Source organism: Equus przewalskii, chromosome 10 (assembly GCF_037783145.1).
Source record: "Equus przewalskii isolate Varuska chromosome 10, EquPr2, whole genome shotgun sequence".
In the NCBI taxonomy this organism is placed as follows: Eukaryota; Metazoa; Chordata; class Mammalia; order Perissodactyla; family Equidae; genus Equus; species Equus przewalskii.
The window spans coordinates 38,566,745-38,590,963 of NC_091840.1; the positions used below are offsets into that span (position 1 = coordinate 38,566,745).

The 24,219-nt window shown below is 41.6% G+C and overlaps 1 protein-coding gene across 1 annotated transcript; it reads right to left on the bottom strand.

Moving 5' to 3' along the window:
• Window positions 1–7,176: 7,176 nt before the first annotated feature.
• Window positions 7,177–8,905, bottom strand: LOC103544644 (C-C motif chemokine 7-like). The gene is made up of 3 exons (XM_070562551.1): window positions 8,752–8,905; window positions 7,862–7,979; window positions 7,177–7,442 (listed from the first exon to the last, which is right to left on the bottom strand). The coding sequence occupies exons 1-3, from the start codon at window positions 8,825–8,827 to the stop codon at window positions 7,337–7,339; spliced, it is 300 nt and encodes a 99-aa protein (XP_070418652.1). The 5' UTR covers window positions 8,828–8,905; the 3' UTR covers window positions 7,177–7,336.
• Between the last annotated feature and the right edge of the window lie 15,314 nt (window positions 8,906–24,219).

Genomic DNA, 24,219 nt, shown 5'->3' on the forward strand with positions numbered 1-24,219 from the left:
CTGAGGCGTTGTCTTGGATTAATAGAAGACAGTTTTGTGGCTTCCTAGTTATGTCCATCATGGGCACAGGATTAAGAAAGTGCCCTTGCTGGCCTACACGATCTCTATGATCCCATCTAGAATACTTGGTCTAGGGGCCAACCTGGTGGTGCAGCAGTTAAGTTCACACATTCTGCTTTGGTGGCCCTGGGATTATCAGTTCAGATCCTGGATGCAGACCTATGCACCGCTTGGCAAGCCATGCTATGGCGGCATCCCACATATAAACTAGAGGAAGATGGGCATGGATGTTAGCTCAGGGCCAGTCTTCCTTAGCAAAAGGAGGAGGATTGGTGGCAGATGTTAGCTCAGGGCTAATCTTCCTCAAAAAAAAACCCAACATAGAATACTTGGTCTACAAAAAGTGATCAAGTAGGGAGCAGAGAACCTGGACCTTCCTTGTTCTTTCCTGCTCAACACTGGTAGAGGTGTTCTAGTGTTGTCTCTGGAATCAGCATCCTCAGTTTGAATGATAGCTCTGCCAATAACCAGCTTTGATACCGTGGACAACTTACTAAGCACTCTTTGCTAGGTTAAGATAGGGATAACAATCATGCCTACCTTAGAAGATTGTTGTGTGGATTAAATGAGTTAATAGGTATAAAGTGCTCAGAAGAATGATCAGATCACTGTAGATCCTCAGTAAGTGGAAGTTCATATTTATTATCATTAGAAATATTTTATGGGTCCAGGGATGCTAGAAGAGGACTCCGAGTCTGGCCCGATGGCTTCCACCTCAATTTTCCTACTGCTTCCAAGGAAAAACACGTAACACTAGGGATGGTTGCGAAGAATGCCTGAGTTGCACATGTGTGGTCTCAGAAGCTGTGTCAATACAAGAAGTTTGGAATGTTCTTGACCTCAGAGGTGTTTGGCTAAGATGACCAAGTGATTATATTCCTTTGGTAGGAACAATTTCATAACTGCTGGATGTTTAGGAGGCCCTATCACCAAGTGAGTTTCCATGTTCATATTGTCCTCCCAGGGGTTAGAATTTAGTCTGGACCAGGAAAACTCCAGTGGGAAAAGATAAACAAAGTCTTTAGACATCCAAGTTTGGCAGCTGTTGCATCCTGCTGCCTGGTTGGCCCTAACAAATGGGGGAAGCTCCACTGCTGGCTGTTGAATGAAGCGTCGGATGAATGTGAGGTCTTAGTCAGGAATGACTCTGAGTGATGGACAGGAGTTGGATACCTACTGTAAAAGGAAAATCCCAGCTTCATAAGTGTTTTCCAAGGAATGGCAAGTGATCAGTGGTAAAGGACCCAGGAATCAGGACTCCTGGTTCTGTTTTGTAGCTCTGCCCAGATGTCCTCTAATAAAGCAAAGTTATACACAGACTTGAAAGAGACATTAACATCCATTTTTTTCCCAACCTTCCTTAAAAAAAAAAAAAGAATAGAGTCTTGAGGCTTGGGGATGTAGGGGAGGAAGAATATTTCCTCTACCCACTCTAGGTCCTTCTGGCTAGGCTACGAACTAAATTGACATGACACAGAATAACAGGAGAAAATCAAACAAAGCTTTATGACATGCAAACATGGAAGAGACTCAGGAAAACTGAGCAACTTGCCATAATGGCCAAGTTGCCAGCTTCAACATCATCTTCAGCTAAAGACAAAGGAGGGTATTGGGAGTAGTGGTTTGGGACTTCAAAGGGGAGGAAGGCAATTCACATGGAAATGGACAAGCAAATGTTTGGTGAACAGAACTTTGATAAGAGTGGGCTTGGCGAGGATCCTCCCAGTCTACCGATACCCAGAGTTACCTACGGTGATGGCCTGTCCAGGGGACAGGACTTTTATCTTAAATTCTTTTTTTTTTTTTTAAAGATTTTAAATTTTTTTTCCTTTTTCTCCCCAAAGCCCCCGGTACATAGTTGTATATTCTTCATTGTGGGTCCTTCTAGTTGTGGCATGTGGGACGCTTCCTCAGCATGGCTTGATGAGCAGTGCCATGTCCACACCCAGGATTTGAACCAACGAAACATTGGGCTGCCTGCAGCAAAGCCCGCGAACTTTAACCACTCGGCCATGGGGCCAGCCCCTATCTTAAATTCTTTAGGCAGTTAGGGGAAAGGTCAAAGTTTCTTTCAGAGTCTTTTGTTCTGTCAAGGCAGAAAGACACATTTTGGCTTGGCCAATTTGATTGCCCACGGGGACCAGTGCCCAAATCCCTAAGGCCACATGGTATGTTTTAGGCTGAGATGATTCTAGAACTTGTCTCTTGCCTCTCTATCTTGTGAAACCTTTACCACATTGTGGCCCTCCAACTCAGTTTTCCCTTATGCAAAATAGGACCAAGTAGGGCCTGCTATCTCTTCTTCTCAAGGGTCACTAAGACCATGTCTCCAGTTTCTTGTTGCTTTTGAAGGAAAACTACCTCAAAATATATGTTAATATAAAAATTTTGACAATATGCCTATCAAATAGCAAGCTCTCAAGAACAATGCTAATTTGTGCAAGCCACTATATTATTTCATTTCACATGGGTTGACTCATTTAATCCTCTCAACAAACCTATGAAGTAGGCACAGTCATGCACCGCATACTGACGCTTCAGTCAACAACAGACTGCATATTTGATGGTGGTCCCATAAGATTCGTACCATATGGCCTAGGTGTGTCGTAGGCTATACCATCTAGGTTTGTGTAAGCACACTCGATGATGTTCACACAATGACAAAATTGCCTGATGACACATTTCTCAGAATGTATCTGAATTGTTAAGTGACAAATGACTATATTCTAATTAAGTCCACTTCAAAAATGAGAAAAATGAGGTTAAGCAACTTCCCTTTCTGTGAAATCCTTGATAAAAGTGAAGCCTGCTTCTCCAAGTGGCCCAGAGAGAAACCCAAGCTCTTTGATTTAAAATATTCTTACTGTTACATTATCTCACGTAGTCTTCCTGGGGCAATCAGCTTTGTTCTTTTGTACAAAGGTGAAAACTGAGGCACAGAATGCTGAAGGCATTTCCCTGAGCCAATTGGTCATGGGAATGCTAGCCTGTGCTTCAACAACAATAACCAACACAAAAAGCTCGTCGGCTTACTGCAACAGATATTTATCTTTTGTTTACATCACAGCCTGATGTTGGTCAGGCAGCTTGCCAAAGGTACTTTCTTCAGAGATCCAGGCTGCTTATAAATTATAGCCATCATCTGGGCCAAGTGGCCTCTAAGTTCACTGAGGCGAGAAGAGATGGTTGACAGATTGTGTAGGATGTTTTAAAGAACCAGGCCTGGAGGCAGCTTATATTACATCCATCAACATCCTGTTGGCCTTAACTCATCATACTACTCTAGTTTAACTGCAACAGAGGCTGAGGAATGAAGATAAGTGCATGAATATTTGGTGAAGACTAATGGTTTCTGTCACAGACTGGCCTTTGCTTGCTTCTTCTCATCGTAAGTTAATACCATTAATCCACCCACAAATGAGATAACCCAAAGTCCCATACAGTCATTGCATCAACCTAACTGCCCGGGACCCCTGAGTGGCAGGTGGTCTTCCCTGTCAGATGAGGACATGGATCTACTTTGTCCAGTGACTTGTGAACTAAAAAGACAAGTTATTTGTCCTTTCTCCAATATAACAAATTTGAAAAGGACAGAGTACTTGCAGTGAACACTCTCATTCATGGAGGGAAAGATGGTAGACACCAGTGGCCAATGCTCTGCAGCAACCCTGCAGTTCTTTAGGCAGGTATTGTAAAAGTCCCTCACCTTTCAGTAGGCTTGATTCTGCAATTTAGGGGAGTTCCTTTGTCTTTTTTTTTTTTTTTTTTTTTGCTGAGGAAGATTTGCCCCAAACTAACATCTATGGCAGTCTTCCTCTTTTTTGTGTATGGGTTGTCACCACAGCATGGCTGCTGACGAGTGGTGTAGGTCCACAGCTGGGAACCGAACCCAGGCCACTGAAGCAGAGCGTGCCAAACTTAACCACTAGGCTACAGGGCCAGACCCACTCTTTTTTCTTTTTGATGCTGGCTCCTGATTGCCCTTGTGAGGTCCCTCCTTTTACATTACTCCCCTTGGCCACCTCTGAAGTGGGTGTGGAAGACAGACGTGTTCTCCCAGGGGGTTCTGTAGCCTCTGAAGACAGCTTGCTGCATGGTAGTGCTTGGAGTTTGTTTTCATTCTGAACTGTCAATGCCGCCTTCTTTTTTCTTTCACTCCAGGCTGATTCATGGTTTTATTGGCAGTATAGTATCAGTTCTCCTTAACTTAACAAACTTCTGATGTCTTTCTCCCCAGCCAATTCCATATACCTGCAGCCACAGCCCAAGCTTCTTTCTAAATATAGTCCTCAAATTATTTTTCTGCACTTTCCCCTCTCTCTCTCCCTCCTCTTAATGAGGCTTGAAATGGCAAGTCTACAACTTTAATCTGATTTTTGCCCTAAGGTTCTTCATCCAACTAGAAGTTTCTTGCTAGATTTTTATTACTGAAATCTTTTTACTTTTTTTACTTAAATACCTTCTTTTAATGTTTGGGACCTAGAAACAGGGGGCTTTTCTAACAATGTAAGGTCCTGAATTTGTCCACTTTACCCCATCTCATTTCTACTTTAAGACCAGTCAATTTTTTCCTGAGCTCATCTCTTTCTTGCAATACCTTAACACATGCAGACAAAAACAACAATCACATTACTAATGCGTATTTTTCAAACTCTCTCCCTGGAGCCACAGTTTCAGCAGACAGGACTTCACAGCTCTGACTCTTGGTAACATGAATCTCCTTTTCAACTTGAAATATTGGCTTCTTCGCTGCCTGCTGCTGAATGACTAGTCAATGCCACATAATCTAGGTTTTTAATGGCAACACATGCTCATGGTATCAGTTCTTTTATTAACAGGGTTAAGCTAGGCTCCAAATTTCAGTGGCTTAATACAATGAAGGATTATTTCTTTCTCATGTCATAGTGCAGGGTAGGTCAGGTGACTCCTCCAAGCGCTCACCAGTGACTTGGGAACGTTGGCTGCCCCCACCTGGAAGCTGAGCTTTAAGGAACACTTTCCCTCCAGGGTCAGCTTGACAGAGGAAGAGAAGGCTGGAGGTATAAGTCATTTATGAGGGCTGTGTCTGGAAGTGGCTGCATCATTGCAGCTCTCATCCAATTGGTTAGAATTCAGTCTCATGGCTCCCCAATAAATGCTGTTTAGGCTGGAAAATGTGGAAATGTACATGGATATGTGGCGGGCATTTAGAGGCCCTGCCACTTCAGGACTAGTGAATGCCCAACAGCCAAGTCTAGGAGGAGGGAAAGTTCAAACAAAAGGCACTTGTCCCGTCTAAGCCGGAGGCACAGGTCAAGCCCAGAGGCTGCACTGATCTGAAAGACAGAACATCGGGGAGCCTCAAGCATATCCCATCACCAGCCCACAGATGTGGCTGAGAACAAGTTAAAGATGGAAGGGGCCCCTTCCCCACCCAACACTCCGTACCAGAATCTTTGGATGGTACTGGAAATCTGTGTTTTCCTTAGTGTCTAAGTGATGGTGACACCAGTATGAGAGCCATCGGTCTTCTGTCAATCTCCATTTATGGGGACCTAGTCAGGTAAAGTAACTTGCCCAAAGTTATTAGGAACATTGGTGATATAACTGGTCCTATCTTTGAATCCCATGAAACTCAATGCCCAATTATGTATCAGCCTCTGATCCTGGCTGTGTTTTGGAATTTCTCTCTAATCCTCTGTGCCTGAAGGGGACAAGGGATCCAGGCCTACATGAGGACAAGTGTGTTTAGAAGTCCTTGAAAATGAAGAGATACGGCTTGACAAAGAGAGTGTGAGCAGATTCTGCTTGGGCTTGGGTACATGGAGCTCATCTCCCCTTGCCTGGCCTACTGTCTGACACTCTGCTTAATATTTGCCTGCACCAGAGGGCTTGCTGTGTCTCAGGATGCTCTAACAGCTATTTATTTCTCCTCCTACTTCTGGTCGGCCTCCAGTTGTTCTCCACTGCAATTTGAGATGACACCCCTTGGCAGTAAATGGTCACCAATAAATTGTCTGCTTGGCACTAAGGAGCCTGATTTCTCCTGACACTTTGAGATTTCTCCTTGGGGCTTTGATGCAAATCATCTGTCTCCAAGAAGCTCAGCTTGAAGTTATCAAGGGTTTGTCAGTATCCTGCCTTGGCTGCAGGGTCCTCACCCTCCTTGTTCTTCCTCAGCTTGCTGAGATAGAAATTTTTAAGATATGGGGTTCTCAGTGGATGTGGAAGGGAACATGTAAGGTCATCTGTCAGTCCCCTCCCTGATTTCTCAATGCAAGTGATGTTTGTATTATTTTGGATTCAAGGACTGATTAGAAGGGGAAAACCAGCCAGCCACAAAGCTGATGCAATAGATGAGACGGGGAGAAGCGGGGGAGGGCGTCGGCGGTGGGGGGAGGGACGCCGCGGGTGGAGGGGGGAGCTCTTTCGGGTAGAGTTGGGATGGTGAGAAAAGGAATGACTTTGAAAAGAAAGAAGGTATTTGAACAAATGGCTGAAGCTGCTGTCAGGTCTGGAGATGTGTAGCTGGCTACGTCTGGCTCCAACCTGCCTCACTCTCCTTGACACGCAGGTGAGCGCAGCCTGGAGGCAAGCCCAGCGCCCATCCTTATACTCACACCTCCAGAACCCAAGCCCTACCTCCCAAAATCACGCCTTCTTCCCCAGTTATTGCCAGCTTTGTCTTTATCCTTTAAAAAGCCATCAAAGTCTGGTTACACAACTCTACGAATATCCTAAGAACTACTGAATTGTATACTTTAGGTGAATTGTATGGTATGTGAATTATACCTCAAATAAAGCTATTATTTTACAAATGAAAAAAAAAACCCCCATCAAAGTCAACTTTTATCCAAAAACATATTTTATGTGAAATCCCAAGAGACATACGAATAAAAATATTCAATTATATAATAACATTATGGTTTCATAAGCACATCACCTCCTAAAAACCCAAACCAAAAATCTTTGCATTGTCTTGTGCAAGGAGCTTCGTAACGCCACAGTGAGGTAGAGAGGAGAGGAGCAGCCTGCAGTTTTCAGAGGACTGAGGGGGACGTTGTGTCCCAGGCTTTACATTTAAAACCCAGCCAAATCCATGGCACATTACATTAAAATATTAATAACTTAAAAAAAAGATAAGGCAGTACTTAAAAACTATAATTCACATTATTCCACAAAACTCACATTCCTTAGAATTATAAGAAGATAATCTCAGAGTGCATCTTGGAAAGGATAGGAATATAAATTAGTTGTTTCTCAGGTACTAGCTTGGCTTCAGTTCAGGCGTGAGCAATTAAAGCTTTGGAGTTCGGGTTTTCTTGTCCAGGTAGTTCGTGAAATCCTGGACCCACTTTTGCTTGGGGTCGGCACAGACCTGTTTGGCCAGTTTGGTCTTGAAGCTGTAAGGGAGAGAAGGCACAGTGAGAGGCAGCACTCTGAGGATTCGACCTGGGAGCATAACCTATTCTATGGGAAATTGGCCCGGCCCATTAGGCTCATTAGGTAGCGCTGGCCCAGGGATGGAGAAGAAAGAAGGGACTTCAGGGAGGGCAGCTGCTTTTGCTGGCCGAGGTGAAGCCGTGTTGGCTCCTGGATGAAGCAACTGAGATCTGAACCAATGGCTAGACAGGGAACTGGGAGCGGCAAGTCTCTCTTTTCATGAGTTCAATTTTCCCATTGGAAAATTTCTGGAATTGGATTAGAGAGGGTCTAAGCACCTGAAGGTTTAATTCTAACTCAATTTGATAATAACCCTATCACTGCCCGGGAGAAGAACTCAGAACTGAGGGATGAGTCTGGGTGGTCAGGGGCCACTCACATCACAGCTTCCTGGGGACAGTAGCTGCTGGTGACTCTTCTGTAGCTCTCCAGCTTCTGGATGGGGATCTTCTTATTGATGAATCTGTAGCAGCAGGTCGTTGAGGTATTAATTCCATCTACAATGAAACAACAACAAAAGGCTGTTTAGAATGTGTGCTGGGGCTTTCTATTTATGAAGGAGCAAGCAGGAGGAAGGAGAAGTCAATGGGAAAGAAGGCCACCCACCCCAAGTCCAGTGTCACTATCCTTTGAGACATGCCTTAAACTCTCTGTCTCACTTGCATGGAGTGTAAAATGGAAAGGCACCATCATTAATTGAGGAGGAATGGAAGAAAACTCTGGGTGTTGCTGGGAGAGGCTAGTGGAATAATTCCATTTCTTGGGGCAAGGGGACTCTAGCTATGTGTCCCTCATTCGACTGCAAGTAATCATTTCCATCATGACTTTCCCTGATACCCATTGCCTCTGCAGAGCTGTGTCTCTGGAAGCTGGACTGAATGAAGCACAGCCCAGGTTCTGGGTCTCCTGCTCTGCACTCCCCCATATCTGGAAATACCCTGCACACCCACCACCAGAGGCCCCCCATCTTGATCACCCCAGTCCCTAAACACTGTTGAAGGGAGCCAGGGCAGTAACTGCACTGAGGCTGTGTTTACAGAGCTGGAGTCCGGGGAGGAGCTGGATTTGGCGTCCACAGCTGGAATTCTCGCCCAGACTCTGGCCAGGAGCAGCTGTGTGATCAGGCTCACCCCTTATCCTTCTCTGACCTTCCCGATCTTAAAAAGGCAGTTGTTAAGAGTGAGACCGTGGGTACCCTTCTACTCTGATGGCCCGTGATAAGCCAGAGATGGGGCGATGTGCTTCAGAGGGAAGGAGACGGGGGCTTACCTGGCTGAGCCAGCACCTGGGTGCTGAAGGTGGCTGCGGTGAGCAGCAGGCACAGGAGGGCTGCGGAGACCTTCATGCTGGAGGGCGAGGATGTGAGCTTCAGCGTGAGAGCTGTTGGTTTCTGGGCTGGTCTCAGCCTCTCTGCTTCTCTGGCTGCTCTGCCTGCCTTTTATAGGAGCAGACAGGAAAAGGGAAAAATTCAGTAGGGGAGAGTCCCTTGTTCTTCTGAATGAATCACAGGATGTAGTAATAAACCTGCTGAGCCATCACCCTGCCCTGAGAAGGATGTTAGGAAATGAAAGAGAAAAGTGTAAGTTGGTGTGGGCTGGTTTTCCATCCAAGGTCAGAATCGCCAGTGAGGCGGGGGCTGTGCCCACAGAAACCACCGCATGTGATCTATGGCTGTTATTAAGGGTTCTGCCTTTTTGAAATGAAACACTTTCTGTAGTAAAAGGATACCAAGATCAAGGAGATGCAAGAGATTTTCCCAGTTTCCCTTTCAGCATCCCCAGGGCCCTGGGGTCCAGAAAGAGGCTCCCCCCAAAACTTTGGCTGGGCTCTAAAATGGACTAAAAAATCTTTCACTGCTTCAAATCCTGCTGATTTTTCCAACACCCAGAGAGAAATAGGATAATAGCACCTTAGCAAAATAGAATTCAGTATTCTTAGAAGAATAATACCTAAAATTGTAGTGTCTATTCTATTACTGTGTAACAACCCATGTGAAAACAGTGACTTAAGACAATGACAGTCATCGGTTTCGCTCTTGAATGCGGGGGTTGACTGGCCTCAGCAAGGCAATTCTCACTCAGGGATCTTTTACATCTTCACGTTTGGGTGATGGCTAGGATTGAGGTTGATACCGGCTCAACACAAGGTTGACATGAGGGAAGCCATATTGTAGAAAAGAAATCATGTTGTAACTTTGCATGACCTCTAACGTACTAACCCTGCTGGATGTGCGCCCTCCAGGAGGTCCACTTGCTCTGCAGATTGTACGGCCCCTGCTTTTGCATATACCTGCCAGGTGTGATAAGATGATAACTTCGTTCTTTTGAGTTCCTTGGGAATGTGATGATGCCTGGACACAGAGTCTATGCTGTAGCCACCATCAATGACAACTGAAAGACCTGGTGTGGCGATTCCTAGTCTGCAACCCCAGAGGGTCAACATTCTTAACTCCCTCCGCTATAACCCACTGGCCTATGGAACTGCTTCAAGATTCTATGCCTCATTTAAGAAGGTTCTTTAGGATACTAGTCCTGCAATCTTCTGATTTGCTAGCTTATTGCTTAATAAAATGCCCTTTCTCTGCCGCCATCTTGCCTCTTGGCTATTGGCTTTTGTCTTGCGGCGAGCAGATAACGCCCTTTGTATGGTAACAGGGTCATCTCAAGGGCTTCACTCACTCTCCGTTGTCTGGGCTGAGGACTTAAACAGCTGGGAGTTGGACCAGATGGAAGCGTATCTCTCTCTCTCCCTTCCTCTCTCTCTGTCTCTCATCTCTCCAGTGGTCTGTCCACATGGCTGGATGTTTCATATGATGGTTTAAGGCTCCCAGGTGCAAGGCTAGGGAATGTAGACACCATCTCTTAATGCAAGGGGTATAAAAGAATTTGCAGACATGTTTTAAAATCACTATCTGTTTCATAGGCTATCAGAACTGCAAGGCATGTGAAGATTGTGGCATGCCATGCTTTTCAAAATATCTGATTATCTAGGAAAATATTATTCCAAGTAAAAGAATATAGGGAAGCCAAATTTATGAACAAAATCTAAGTGGACTTACACAGTTTGACGCAGAGGCCGGAGTCTCCACATCGTACTCCCCACACAAATCTGAGGGATCCAAAGGATAGATTTTGAAAACCAGAAGTCCAGTTACCCATCTCAAAGTATCTTCCTTTACACACATACATTACAAGATCACCAACTAATTGCTGGTGATAGTGATGAAAAGGGGTTTGACAAGAGGCCCTGCATGGCCCTTCAAACCTATAATTGGATTGCCCACAATAGACGTGGGATGTGAGGGAGGAAAATTCTTCAGTGGGAGAGATAAGGGCATTATACAACCTGGAACACTGACTTGAAGCAATTCAAGGCTTTTATTCTGCCTTTAGATTTCTATCAAGTTTATTTTTACCTCTGTGACTTTGCTCATGCTACTATCTCCATTAGCTCTTTTTCAAATTTCTATTACTCGCAGTTCCAGAAATTGGTGGAGATTCAATCTACATCCTATCTCCTTATCCATGGAGTCTTCTCTGCCCACTCTCATGTAACCCATCCCAATAGCTTATTTTCTAATCCGGTGTGTATATTCCATCTACTTGGTGCTTCTAAGACGCAGAACTCTCTCCCTTGGCTTTTTCTGTTCCAGGAGACAGCTGTCATGGATAACCTACTGATGATCCACAAACCTGGGGCAGGGTACAGGGGTCCTGCCCAGAGAATAACTTCCCTGGATGTGTCTGTTCACCTGTTCAGCAGGTCAAGGAAGTACTGATGAGTCCAGTTCATCCAACCTCTCTCCTTCATAAAATCTCAAGTGAAGTCCCCCAGGATGTCTCTGCCTAAGACCCCAGGGAAAAATGCCAGCTTGTGTTCACTATGGAAAAGTCTGTGCTTGACATCCATAGGAGCTTGGAATGGAATAAATAAGAGACTGTTAGTTTTGTGACAGAATTTTGTAAAAACACTTTGTAATGATTTAAAATCAATGTCAGTTGATTTTAGAAAATATGGCAAAATTGAAAACACACAAGAAAAGGACAAAATCCTTCTACATTGTTGGCACCCAAAGGCAGAAATGGTTAATTTATTTTCAGAGTTTAAAAACGTATTTTTAACCCTTTATCATTATAAAATATCCTTCTTTGTCTCTAGTAACAATTTTTGTCTTAAAATCTATTTGTTAGACAATAGTATAGCCACTAATGCTCTTTTGGTTAATGTTTGCATGATGTGTCTTTTCCTACCTTTTTACTTTCAAATTCTTTGAGCTTTTGAACCTACATTGTGTTTCTAGTAGCCAGCATATAGTTGATTGATTTTTAAAATCCATTCACCCAATCTTTGCGTTTTGGTTGAAGAGATTAATCCTTTTACATTTAGTGTAATTAATGATAAGGTAGGACTAACATCTGACATTTTGCTTTCTTTTTCCTATATGCTTATATCTTCTTTGCCCCTCAACCCCTCCATTACTTTCTTTTGGAATATATTCATTCTCCCCTTCCCCCCAGCTTTATTGAGATAATTTACTTAGAACATTATATATGTTTAAGGTGTAAAACATGAAGAGTTGATACACATATATGAAATAATTACAACAATATGGTTAGTTAACACCTCCATCACCTCACATTTTTGTGTGTGGTGAGAACATTTTAGATCTACTTTTTTAGCAACTTGAAAGTATATAATACAGTATTGTTAATTATAGTAACTATGCTGTACATCAGATCCCCAGAACTTACTCATCTTATAACTAGGAGTTTGTACCCTTTGACAAACATCTCCCCATTTGCTCCATCCTCCAGCCCTTGGCAACCACCATTCTACTCTCTGTTTCTATGATTTTAGCTTTGTGATTTTTTTTTTTTTGAGGAAGATTAGCCGTGAGCTAACTCCTGCCAATCCTCCTCTTTTTGCTGAGGAAGACTGGCCCTGAGCTAACATCCATGCCCATCTTCCTCTACTTTATATGTGGGACACCTACCACAGCATGGCGTGCCAAGTGGTGCCATGTCTGCACGCGGGATCTGAACCAGCGAACCCCAGGCCACTGAAGCAGAATGTGTGCACTTAACCACTGCACCACTGGGCCAGCCCCAGTTTCAGCTTTTTTAGATTCCACATTTAAGTGAGATCATACAATATTTGTCTTTCTCTGTCTGACATATTTCACTTAGCATAATGACGTCAAGGTCCATCCATGTTGTTGCAAATGGGTGGATTTCCTTGTTTCTCATGGCTGAATAATATTGCATTGTGTATGTGTATATATACATACACACATACACATATACATATCTTTGTCCATTCACCCAGTGATAGACGCTTAGGTTGTTTTTATATCTTAGCTCTTGTGAATAATGCTGCAATGAATACAGGAGAGCAGATATCTCTGAAATCCTGATTTCATTTCCTTTGGATATATGCCCAGAAGCGGAATTGTAGGATCGTCTGGTAGTTCTATTTTTAATTTTTTAAGGAACCTCTGTACAGTTTTCCATACTAATTCCATACTAATCTGCCCTCCCTTCTTCTAACTGCTAATTTAATCTTTATATTTACATGTTTGTTTTTTGTTGTTGTTTTTATCTTCCACTTATGAGGGAAAGCATATGGTATTTGACTTTCTCCCTTTGACTTATTTTGCTTAGCATAATACCCTCAAGGTCCATCCATGTTGTCACAAATGGCAAGATTTCGTCTTTTTTATAGCTGAGTAGTATTCCATTGTGTATATATACCATATCTTTCCTATCCACTCATCAATTGATGGCCACTTAGGTTGTTTCCAAGTATTGGCTGTTATAAACAATGTTGCAATGAACATAGGGGTTCAAATATCTTTTTGAATTAGTGTTTTTGTGTTCTTTAGATAAATACCCAGAAGTGGTAGAGTTGGATCATATAATAGTTATATTCTTAATTTTTTGAGGAATCTCCATACTGTTGTCCATACTAGCTTCACCAGTTTACATTCCCACCAGCAATGTTTGAGTGTTCCCTTTTCTCCATATTCTCTCCAATACTTGGTACTTCTTGGCTTTTTAATTACAGCCATTCTGACAGGTGTGAGGTGATATCTCATTGTAGTTTTGATTTACATTTCCCTAATAATTAGTGATTCCGAGCATCTTTTCATATTCCTGTTGGCCATCTGTGTATCTTCTTTGGAAAAATGTCTGTTCAGATACTTTGTTCATTTTTTAGTTGGAGTTTTTTGTTGTTTTTGTTGAGTTGTATGAGTTCTTTATATATTTTGGATATTAACCCCAAATCAGGTATGCAATTTGCAAATAACTTCTCCCAATTTTCATGTAGTATTTTCATTTTTTTAATGGTTCCATCACTATAGGCTTTTTAGTTTGATGCAGTCCCATTAGTTTATTTTTTCTCTTGATTCCCTTGCCTGGAGAGACATGGCATTCAAAAAGATACTGCTAAGACTGATGTCAAAGAGCATACTGCCTATGTTTTCTTCTAGGAGTTTTATGGTTTCAGGTCTTACATTCACATTTTTAATCCATTTTGAGTTAATTTTTGTGTATGTTCTACTTTCATTTTTTTTTGCACGACTGTCCAGTTTTCCCAACACTATTTATTGAAGAGACTTTCTTTTCTCCATTGTATGTTCTTGGCTCTTTTATCAAAAATTAGCTGTCCATAGGTATGTGGGTTTATTTCTGGGCTCTTGATTCTGTTCCGTTGATCTGTGTGTCTGTTTTTGTGCCAGTACCATGCCGTTTTGACTGCTATAGCTTTGTAGTATATTTTTAAATCAAGGGGTGTGATACCTCTAACTTTGATCTTTTTTTCTCAGGATTCTTTTGGCTATTCAGTGTCTTTTGTTGTTCCGTATAAATTTTAGGATTCTTTGTTCTATTTCCATGCAAAATGTTATCGGGACTTTGATGGAGATTGCAGTGAATCTGTAGATTGCTTTAGGAAGTATGGACATTTTAACTACATTAGTTCTTCCAATCTGTGAGCATGGAATATCTTTTGATTTCTTTGCATCTTCTTTGATTTCTTTCCACAGTGTTTTATAGTTTTCAGTGTACAGGTTTTTCACCTGTTTAGTTAAATTTATTCCAAGTATTTTATTCTTTTTGTGGAGATTGTAAATGGGGTTATATTCTTGATTTCTCTTTCTGCTATTTCATTGGTAGTGTATAGAAATGCCACTGATTTTTGTATGTTGATTTTCTACCCTGCAACTTTACTGTATTTGTTTATTATTTCTAATAGATTTTTGGTGGATTCTTGATGGTTTTCTATATTTAAAATCATATCATATGCAAATAGTGACAGTTTCACTTCTTCTTTTCTGTTTTGGGTAACTGTTATTTCTTTTTCTTGCTGGATGGCTCTGGTTAGAACTTCCAATACTATGTTAAATAAGAGTGACAAAAGGGGGCATCCATGTCTGGTTCCTGTTTTTAAGGGATAGCTTTCAGTTTTTCACCATTGAGTATGATGTTAGGTGTGGATTTGTCATATACGGCCCTTATTATGTTGAGGTACTTTCCTTCTATATCCATTTTATTCAGAGTTTTTTTTATCATAAATGGATGCTTTATCTTGTCAAATGCTTTCTCTGCATCTGTTTGGAAGATCATGTGATTTTTATTCTTCATTTTGTTAATGTGGTGTATCACGTTGATTGATTTGAGGATGTTGAACCATCCCTGCATCCCTGGAATAAATCCCAGTTGATCATGGTGTGTGATCTTTTTAATGTGTTGTGTTATTCAATTTGCAAGTATTTTGTTGAGGATCTTTGCATCGGTGTTCATCAGTAATATTATAATTTTCTTTTTTTGTATTGTCCTTTTCTGGTTTTGGAATCAGGGTAATGTTGGCCTTGTAAAATAACAACAACAACAATAATAATAATAATAACAATAATGATGTTATGAAGCTTCCCCTCCTCTTCAGTTTTTTGGAAGAGTTTGAGAAGGGTAGGTATTAAGTCTTCTTTGAATGTTTGCTGGAATTCACCAGGGAAGCCATCTGGTCCTGGACTTTTATTTTTTGGGAGTTTTTTGATTAATGTTTCAATCTCCTTACTGGTGATTGATGTATTCAAATGCTCTATTTCTTCTTGATTCAGTTTTGGAAGGTTGTATGATTCTAAGAATTTATCCATTTCATCCAGATTATCCAATTTGTTGGTGTATAGCTTTTTGTAGTATTCCCTTTTATAATTTTTTTGTATTTCCATTGTAATTTCTCATCTTTCATTTCTGATTTTATTTATTTGAGCCCTCTCACTTTTTTTTCTTGGTGAGTCTAGCTAAGCCTTGCCAATTTTTTTTTCTTTTCAAAGAACCAGCTCTTAGTTCCATTGATTTTTCTATTTTCTTTTTTAGTCTCTATTTCACTTATTTCTGCTCTGATTTTTATTATTTCTTTTCTTATACTGATTTCAGGCTTTCTTTGTTCTTCTTTGATCAGTTCCTTTAGGTGGACTGTGAGACTGTTTATTTGGGATTTTTCTTGTTTGTTGAGGTTGCTGTAACTGCTGAATTGCTATAAACTTCCCTCTTAGAACTACTTTTGCTGTATCCCATAAATTTTGGCATGTCGTATTTTCATTTTCATTTGTCTCCAGATGTTTTCTGTGCGTGTGAGGGAGGTTGGCCTTGAGCTAACATCTGCTGCCAATCTTCCTCTTTTTGCTTGAGGAAGATTGTCACTGAGCTAACATCCATGCCAATCTTCCTCTACTTTATGTGAGATGCCACCACAGCATGGCTTAACAAGCAGTGCTAGGTCTGCACCCAGGATCCAAACCTGTGAACCCTAGGCCACTGAAGTGGAGTGCGTGGACTTTAACCACTACGCCACTGGGCAGGCCTCCTGTCTCCAGGTATTTTTTGATTTCTCCTTTGATTTCTTTGTTGATCCAATGGTTGTTCAGCAGAATTTTGTTTAATCTCCACATATTTGTGGCTTTTCCAATTTTCTTCCTGTAGTTGATTTCTAGTTTCATACCACTGTGGTCAGAAAAGATGTTTGGTAATACTTCAATCTTCTTAAATTTTTTGCGACTTGTTGGAATTTTGATAGGAATTGCATTGAATCTATAGATGACTTTCAGCAATATGGACACTATAATAATTTTAATTCTTCCTATCTATGAATGTTGGATAACTTCCAATTTATTTTTGTCTTCCTCAGTTTCTTTCATCAAAGTCCCATAATCTTCAGTGTACTGATCTTTCACCTCCTTGGTTAAATTTATTCCTAAATGTTTTATTGTTTTTGAAGCTATTGTGAATGGGATTGTTTTCTTTATTTCTAAGATATTTTGTTTTTCATATATAGAAACACAACTGATTTCTGTATGTTGATGTTGTCTCCTACAACTTTACTGAATTTTTTGATTAGTTCTAACAGTTTTTTTGGTAAAGTCTTAGGATTTTCTAGATATGAGATCATATCATCTGCAAATGGAAGCAATTTAACTTCTTCCTTTCTTTTTATTTTATTTCTTTTTGTTGCCTGATTGCTCTGGCTAGGACTTCCAGTACTATGCTGAATAAGAGTGGCAGGAGTGGGCACCTTTATCTTCTTCCTGATCTTAGAGGAAAAGCTTTCACTGTTTCACTGTTGAGTATGATGTTAGCTGTGAGACTGTCACATGTAGACTTCATTATGTTGAAGTACACTCCTTCTATACACAATTTTTTGAGAGTTTTCATCATTAAAGTATGTTGTATTTTGTCAAATACTCCTTCTGCATCTATTGAGAGGATCATATGATTATTATCTTTCATTCTATTAAAGTAGTGTATGATGTTTATTGATTTGTGTATGCTGAACCATCCTTGCATCCCAGGATAAATCCCACTTGATCATAGTACAAGATACCTTTAATGTGCTGTTGAATTAAACTTGCTTATATTTTCTTGAGAATTTTTGCATGTATATTCATCAGGGATATTGGCTTGTAGCTTTTTTTTCTTGTAGTGTCCTTATCTACCTTTGATATCAGGGTAATGCTGGCCTCATTAGTTTGGACTCTTCAATATTTTGGAAGAGTTTGAGAAGGGTTGGCATTAGTTCTTCTTTAAATGTTTAGCAGAATTCACCAGGGAAACCATCTGGTCCTGGGCTTTTATTTGTTGAGATGTTTTTGGTTACTGATTCAACTTTTTCACTCATTATTGGTCTGCTCAGATTTTCTACCTCTTCATGATTTGATCTTGGTAAGTTGTATGTTTCTAGGAATTTGAAATCTTTCTTTTTTCTTAATTTTGGTGTTTATCACTATAAACTTCTCTCTTAGAACTACTTTTGCTGCATTGCATAAGTTTTAGTATGCTGTATTGTCATTTTCGTTTTTTCAAGATTTTTAAAAATTTTCCCTTTGATTTCTTCTTTGACCCATCAGTTATTCAGGAGTGAGTTTTCTAATTTCTATATTTGTGAGTTTTCCAGTTTTCCTGCTGTTATTGATTTATAGTTTCATATCATTGTGTTTGGAAAAAATACTTGGCATGATTTCAACCCTCTTATGTTTGCTAAGACTTATTTTACCTATCATGTGATCTATCCTGGAGAATGTTCTGTGTGCAATTGAGAAGAATGTGTATTCTGCTGCTGTTTGATGGGAAGGTCTGTATATGTCTGTTAGTCACATTTGGTTAAAGTATAGTTCAAATCCAATGTTTCCTTATTGGTTTTCTGTTTGGATGATATATCTGCTGTTGAAAGTGGAGTATTTAAGTCGCCTACTAGGGGCCAGCCTGGTGGCACAGTGGTTAAGTTTGCATGTTCTGCTTCGGTGGCCTGATGTTTGCTGGTTTGGATCCTGGGTGCAGACGTGGTACCGCTTGGCAAAAGCCATGCTGTGGCAGGCGTCCCACATATAAAGTGGACGAAGATGGGCATGGGTGTTAGCTCAGGGCCAGTCTTCCTCAGCAAAAAGAGGAGGATTGGCAGAGGTGTTAGCTCAGGGCTAATCTTCCTCAAAAAAAAAAAAAAACCATCTTCTCCAAGACACATTGTAATAAAACTGTCAAAAATCAAAGACAAAGAGAAAATCTCAAAAGCAGCAAGAGAAAAGAAGCTTGGAACTTACAAAGGGATCCCCATAAGGTTATCAGCAGATTTCTCAGCAGAAACCTTAAAATCAGGACACAGTGGGATGATATAATCAGAGTGCTGAAAGAAAAAAACTTCACAGACTAAGAACACTCTACCAGGCAAAGCAGTCCTTGAGAAATTAAGTAATGATAAGGACTTTCTCAGACGAGCAAAAACTGAGGGAGTTCATCATCACTAGACCTGCCTCGCAAGAAATGCTGAAAGGACTTCTTCAAGCTGAAATGAAAGGACACTAGTTAGTTATATAAAAACATAAAGAAATATACAACACACTGGTAAAGTAAGTATATATTCAAATTCAGAGTACTCCAATACTGTAAGATGATGGTGAATTAACCACGTAACTCTAGTACAAAGGTTAAAGGACAAAATGATTAAAAATAACTGTAGCTACAATAATTTGTTAATGGCTACACAACATATAAAGAAGTTAATTGTAACATAAAAAACATAAAAGGGGTAAAAAGGTAGAGTTTTTGTATGCAATCAAAGTTAATGTGTTATCAGCATAAAATACACTGCTGTATCTATAAGATATATTATGTAAGCCTCATGATAACCACAAGCAAAAACCTACTGTAGATACGCAAAGGATAAAGAGAAGGGAATCAAAGCACACCACTAGGGAAAAGCATCAATTCACAAAGGAAAGCAGTAAGAGAGAAAGAAAGGAACAAGGGAACTACAAATAGTCAGAAAACAATAAGATGGTATTAGTAACTCCTTACCTGTGAATAATTACTCTAAATGTGAATGGATTAAATTCTCCAAAAAAGGCGTAGAGTGGCTAAATGGATTAAAAAGAACAAGATCCAACTATATACTTCCTACAAGAGACTCACTTCAGCTTTAAGGGCACATCTAGGCTCAAAGTGAAGTGATGAAAGAAGATATGCCATACAAGGGAAGACCAAAAGAGAACAGGAGTAGCTATACTCATATCAGACAAAATAGAGTTTAAGCCAAAAAGTGTGAGAGGAGACAAAGAAGGTCATTATATAATGATAAAGGGGTCAATTCATCAAAAGAATACTTGCCAAGCAGTGCCATGTCTGTACCAGGATCTGAACTTGCGGACCCTGGGCCACTGAAGTGGAACATGCACACTTAACCGCTGCACCACTGGGCCGGCCCCAAAGGAGAAGATCTCTTTAAGTTGAGCTTGTTTGGAAGCCTATGAACTTCATGAAATTGGATATCTAAATTTCTCCCTGGATTTGGGAAGTTCTCAGACGTTATTTTTTTTTTAAATAAGGTTCCTGCCCCCTTCTCCCTTTCTTCTCCTTCTGGAACCACAATAATTCACGATTGTTTCTTTGGATGGTATCTCATAAAACATGTAGGCTTTCTTCACTCTTTTTAATTCTTTTTTCTTTGTTCTCCTGTGACTAGATAATTTCAAAGGGCCTGCATTCTATCTCACAAATTCTTTCTTCTCCTCAATCCATTCTCCTGTTCACAATATCTATTGCATTTTTCATTCCATTCATTGTATCTTCAGCTCTAGACTTTTCTTTTCTTTAATGATTTCTATCTCTTTGTTAATCTTCTCATTTTGTTCATGTATTGCTTTCCTGATTTTGTTGAATTGTCTTCCTCTGTTTTCTCGTAGCTCATTAAGCTTGCTTGAAATGCTATTTCACACTCTTTTTCAGGTAAATCATAGATCTCCATGTCTTTGGGGTCAGCTACTAGAAGGTTATTGCGATCCATTGGTGGTGCCATGTTTTCTTGCTCTTTCACATTCCTTGGAGTCTTGTGCTGCTTTCTTTGAATATGAAGTAGCAGTCACCTCCTCCAGTCTTTATTGTCTGACTTTTAGAGACAAATCCCTTCTGTCAGCCCTGCTAGGGATTTTGAAGCTTTCTCAGAACGTCTATGGATATGCCTTCTCCAGGCTTCTTGCTCCCTCTTATGGCAGAATTCTTAAGCTTGTATGCCTTTTCTCAATCCTGCAACACACCAGGCCAAGCGCTGGCAGCCTCTCTTGCTTTCTCAAGTGTGGAGCTAGCTCCAGTTTGTGATCTCCTCCTGGCCCAGAGATTCAGGCTGGCTTTCTGCTTGTGCTCACTACCTGTCTGCTAAAGCTTGCTTTTGCCATTGTTGGGGATATTCATAGGGAGCCAGACACATGTTGGGGGTGTGTGGGTGAGGCTCATGGAGCACTAGTGGTGCCTGTGGGCCAGTTAGGGGGGTCTTCAGATGAGACATCTCCACTGGCTTGTGGGTGGGCTTCTCGATGGAGTCTGCAATACAGTTAGTAGGATTCACATCCCTTTAGTGCCTTCCCAAAGTCCTATCTTCTGCTCCCCCAGCCTCTTCTTGACCCCCAGCAGCTCACACCTCAGTACTCCGGATGGGGCAGGAGAGAAATGAGTGTCTTTGGCAGCATCCACATAACTGAGGAGCTGGGGAAGCTCACTCATGTGCTCTCACTTCCCCTCACAGGAGAAATCGCAGGCTGAGAAGGTCTCTCTTGGCACCGAGCTGTGCCACTTTGGGAGAAGGGTGGCACCAGTGATGTCAAACTGCTCGTCTTATCCACTCCAATGCATCCAAACTTGAATTTTTGCTCCAATGGTGTGCTAGAAGCTTCTCTGCTAGAAACCTGAACTTCCACAAAGGCTCTTTCATATATGCATGATTGTCTAGGACAGCACTCGCCAGTGGACTCCCAGACCACAGCCACAAGGGGCTAGAACCAGTTCATGGGTCACTGCAGATTCCACAGCCAGGGCCGAGATCTGCATGTTTTTTACTGAGACTTTCTCGGTCCCTTGGCTTATGGTGCTGGATCCCACAGCTCCCAAAAAGACACTTTTCATGAATGGTTGCAAAATTACTGTCGTTGAGGGGAAGATATGAACGATGAACATCTTATCTGACCATCTTACTGACTTCACTCTTCTGCCCATTACCGTTTTCTTTTGTGACATTTTGATAGCTTCTAGTGTACCATTTTATTTCCTTTTTTTCTTTTAGTACATGTGTTTGAGTTACTTTCTTAGTAGTCACTGTAAGGATTACCGTTATCATTGTAATTGAGAACAAGCTAGTCCAGATTAATACCAACTTAATTTTAATAGTAAATGAGAACTTCGATCCCAAATGACTTCACTCCCTTCCTTCACCTTAAAGCTGTTATGGGTAGAGGAAGGAGCCCATGAGCTAAGGAATTCAGGAAGCCTCCAGAGGCTGGAAAAGGCAAGAAAACAGATTTTCTCCTAGAGCTTCGAGAAGCAACACAGCCTTACTGACCTATTTTAAATTTCTGACCTCCAAAACTGTGAGATAATAGATTTGTGTGTTTTTAAGCCATTAAGTTTATGATAATTTGTTATAGTAACAATAAGAAATGAATATAGATTTTGGTCTGAAAGTGGGGTGTTTCTATAACAAATACGAGAAAACGTAGAAGTGGCTTTGGAATCGGGCAATGAACAGGGGCTGGAAGAATTCTGAGCATGATAGAAAATGCCTAGATTTCCTGGAACCGACTATTGGCAGTGACAGGAAATGAAGACGCCACACTTGGCATTCTCTCCTCAAATGGGGCCTCTTGCCAATGCTTTGTGTTCACAGTTTCGTCATCCAAGGAGCAAGGAATCCCATGCTTAGCTGGAGGCAAAAGTGAATTAAGATTCCTGAAAATGAATGGAGATGGCCTAAAAAGGGAATGTGAGTGGATCGTTTTTGGGCTGGAGCGCATGGATTGCCCCTCCCCCGGCCTCCCCTCCTTCCAGCCCCTCCATCTCATGTCTGCCTGACAATAGAGGTCCGGATGCTCAGTAAATTACTCGGTGATGTCCCGTTTGCTTGCGCTCCTCTCCCTTTTTGCCTGCTGACGTCCACCGCACTTTGAGATTTACTCCTGATTGACCATCAAAGCTGAGGATGGGAGGAGTGGAGGAGAGGCAGGGAGGGCTGGCGAGCCTGAAGGTCAGTGAGTTCCATAAATAGCTGCCAATAAATCATCTGCTGACCGACGTCTCAGAGTACTTTGTGAGTCTTCCTTGGAGCTTCCATGGAATCCCTCAGCCTGAATCAGGGGTCCTGGACTGGCTCAGGAATGTGGAAGCAGAATCTCTCTTCCTCTCCAGCTGGTAGAAATGGGAGATTCCCAAGAAACACACTCCCAGATCCCGGAACCTAGATTCTACTGAGTTCCTATTTGCGACACATTATCATCCCCATTTTATTGATGGAGACTCAAAATATTCAACCTGTACTAAGTGACAGGGTGAGTCAATGCCAGTTCTGGGATTAGAACCCAAATGTCCTTCTCCCCAGCCGGGGTTTTCTCCAGCTACCAAAGGCACAGCTTGGTCTCTCTTGATTTAACAGCCACCTCCCCGTCAGGCTGGACAGGTGAACCTCAAATTCACCATACAAAACCTATTCAACAGGGCGAGAGACCTGTTTTCTTTAGTGGAGGGGCTGTCTGTGTCTCAGTGGGTCAAATGCCTCACAGGTAGATCAAATGCCGTGCAAAGGAATAGAGACCTTAGGTGGGCATTCAGTAAAAAGAGGCCCATCCACCTAAACGGATGATCTCAGGCTCCTGGGATTGGAATGCGGGGACATTGATGCGGAAAAGTGCATTCTGGTTTCAGGAAAGTTGTCCCCTTAAAATGTAGGTTGTAGACGGGGTTTCATATCTTAGGTCACAAGTCATTCTCCTCCATCTACATCGCTCAGCATTTCCTCCTGCCCAGCTTATTCTTCTCCAAAGCTGCCTCTCACACCCCATATTCAGCCACTCATCATCTCTTGCCTGGACCACGGCAGGAGCCTCTCCCTCGTCCTTACTTCTCCAGGTCTGCGTGAAGCCAGTAAATTACATTTCCTGAAACTTACCTGTAAACCTTTGAACATGCCCGTGGCCTTCCTCATCGGACCAAATATTTTCAACATCTCCTTTTAACCTATGAAGTTGAGTACTAACTTACCACCCTGACGTTCAAAACCCTTCACTCAACCTCCCTTTCTAAACTTCCCCATCACTTGACAGAGACATGGACCCCAACTCCCATCTGATTTGTTTTCTCCTTCTTTGATGTATGCATCATCATCATTTCTACCTCTAGGTATTTGCTCCCACTCTTCTTTCTCCTTTTCTTAACGATCTTGTAATTCATCAAGAATAAGTTCAAGTCCTATCCTCTTTATGAAATCTTAATCTAACCATCTTATCATTAAGCCATTAGGTCTCTTTCTAATTTCCTAATGTCTGCGGTGTCTGTATTACTCAAAGTTGGAGGATTAATTGGATGGGGAGAGATTGGGGGCAGGTAGCCCAGGTAGGGGGCATTTGCAATAGATTATGGGAGAGATTGTGGGCAGGGGTCAGGAGCTGTGAGAAAAGAGATGGGAGGGGAGGCTGCTGCCAAACAGGTGACAAGGGTAGTTGGGATGTGGGCAGATGGTGTCAGGGGCTGGAGTGGTGGTGGGGGAATGCCTTAAAGATTCTTCTATAGGCACTAGATGAACCCACCCAGGGCCAATCCACATTCTCAATCCTCCAACATATGACCCCGCCCTCTGAAACCATGCTGCTTCCTCACCACCAAGTGTGTGTATTCAGCTTTTGAATTTTCTTCAAGAAAACACCAAAAG

Excerpts from the sequence above, each read along its gene's own strand:
- LOC103544644 (XM_070562551.1), bottom strand. The coding sequence starts at position 8,827 with ATGAAGGTCTCCGCAGCCCTCCTGTGCCTGCTGCTCACCGCAGCCACC. Across the intron at positions 7,980-8,751 it reads CCAGGTGCTGGCTCAGCCAG|ATGGAATTAATACCTCAACG; the intron begins GTAAGCCCCCGT and ends GTTTCATTGTAG. Across the intron at positions 7,443-7,861 it reads TGTCCCCAGGAAGCTGTGAT|CTTCAAGACCAAACTGGCCA; the intron begins GTGAGTGGCCCC and ends TCTCCCTTACAG.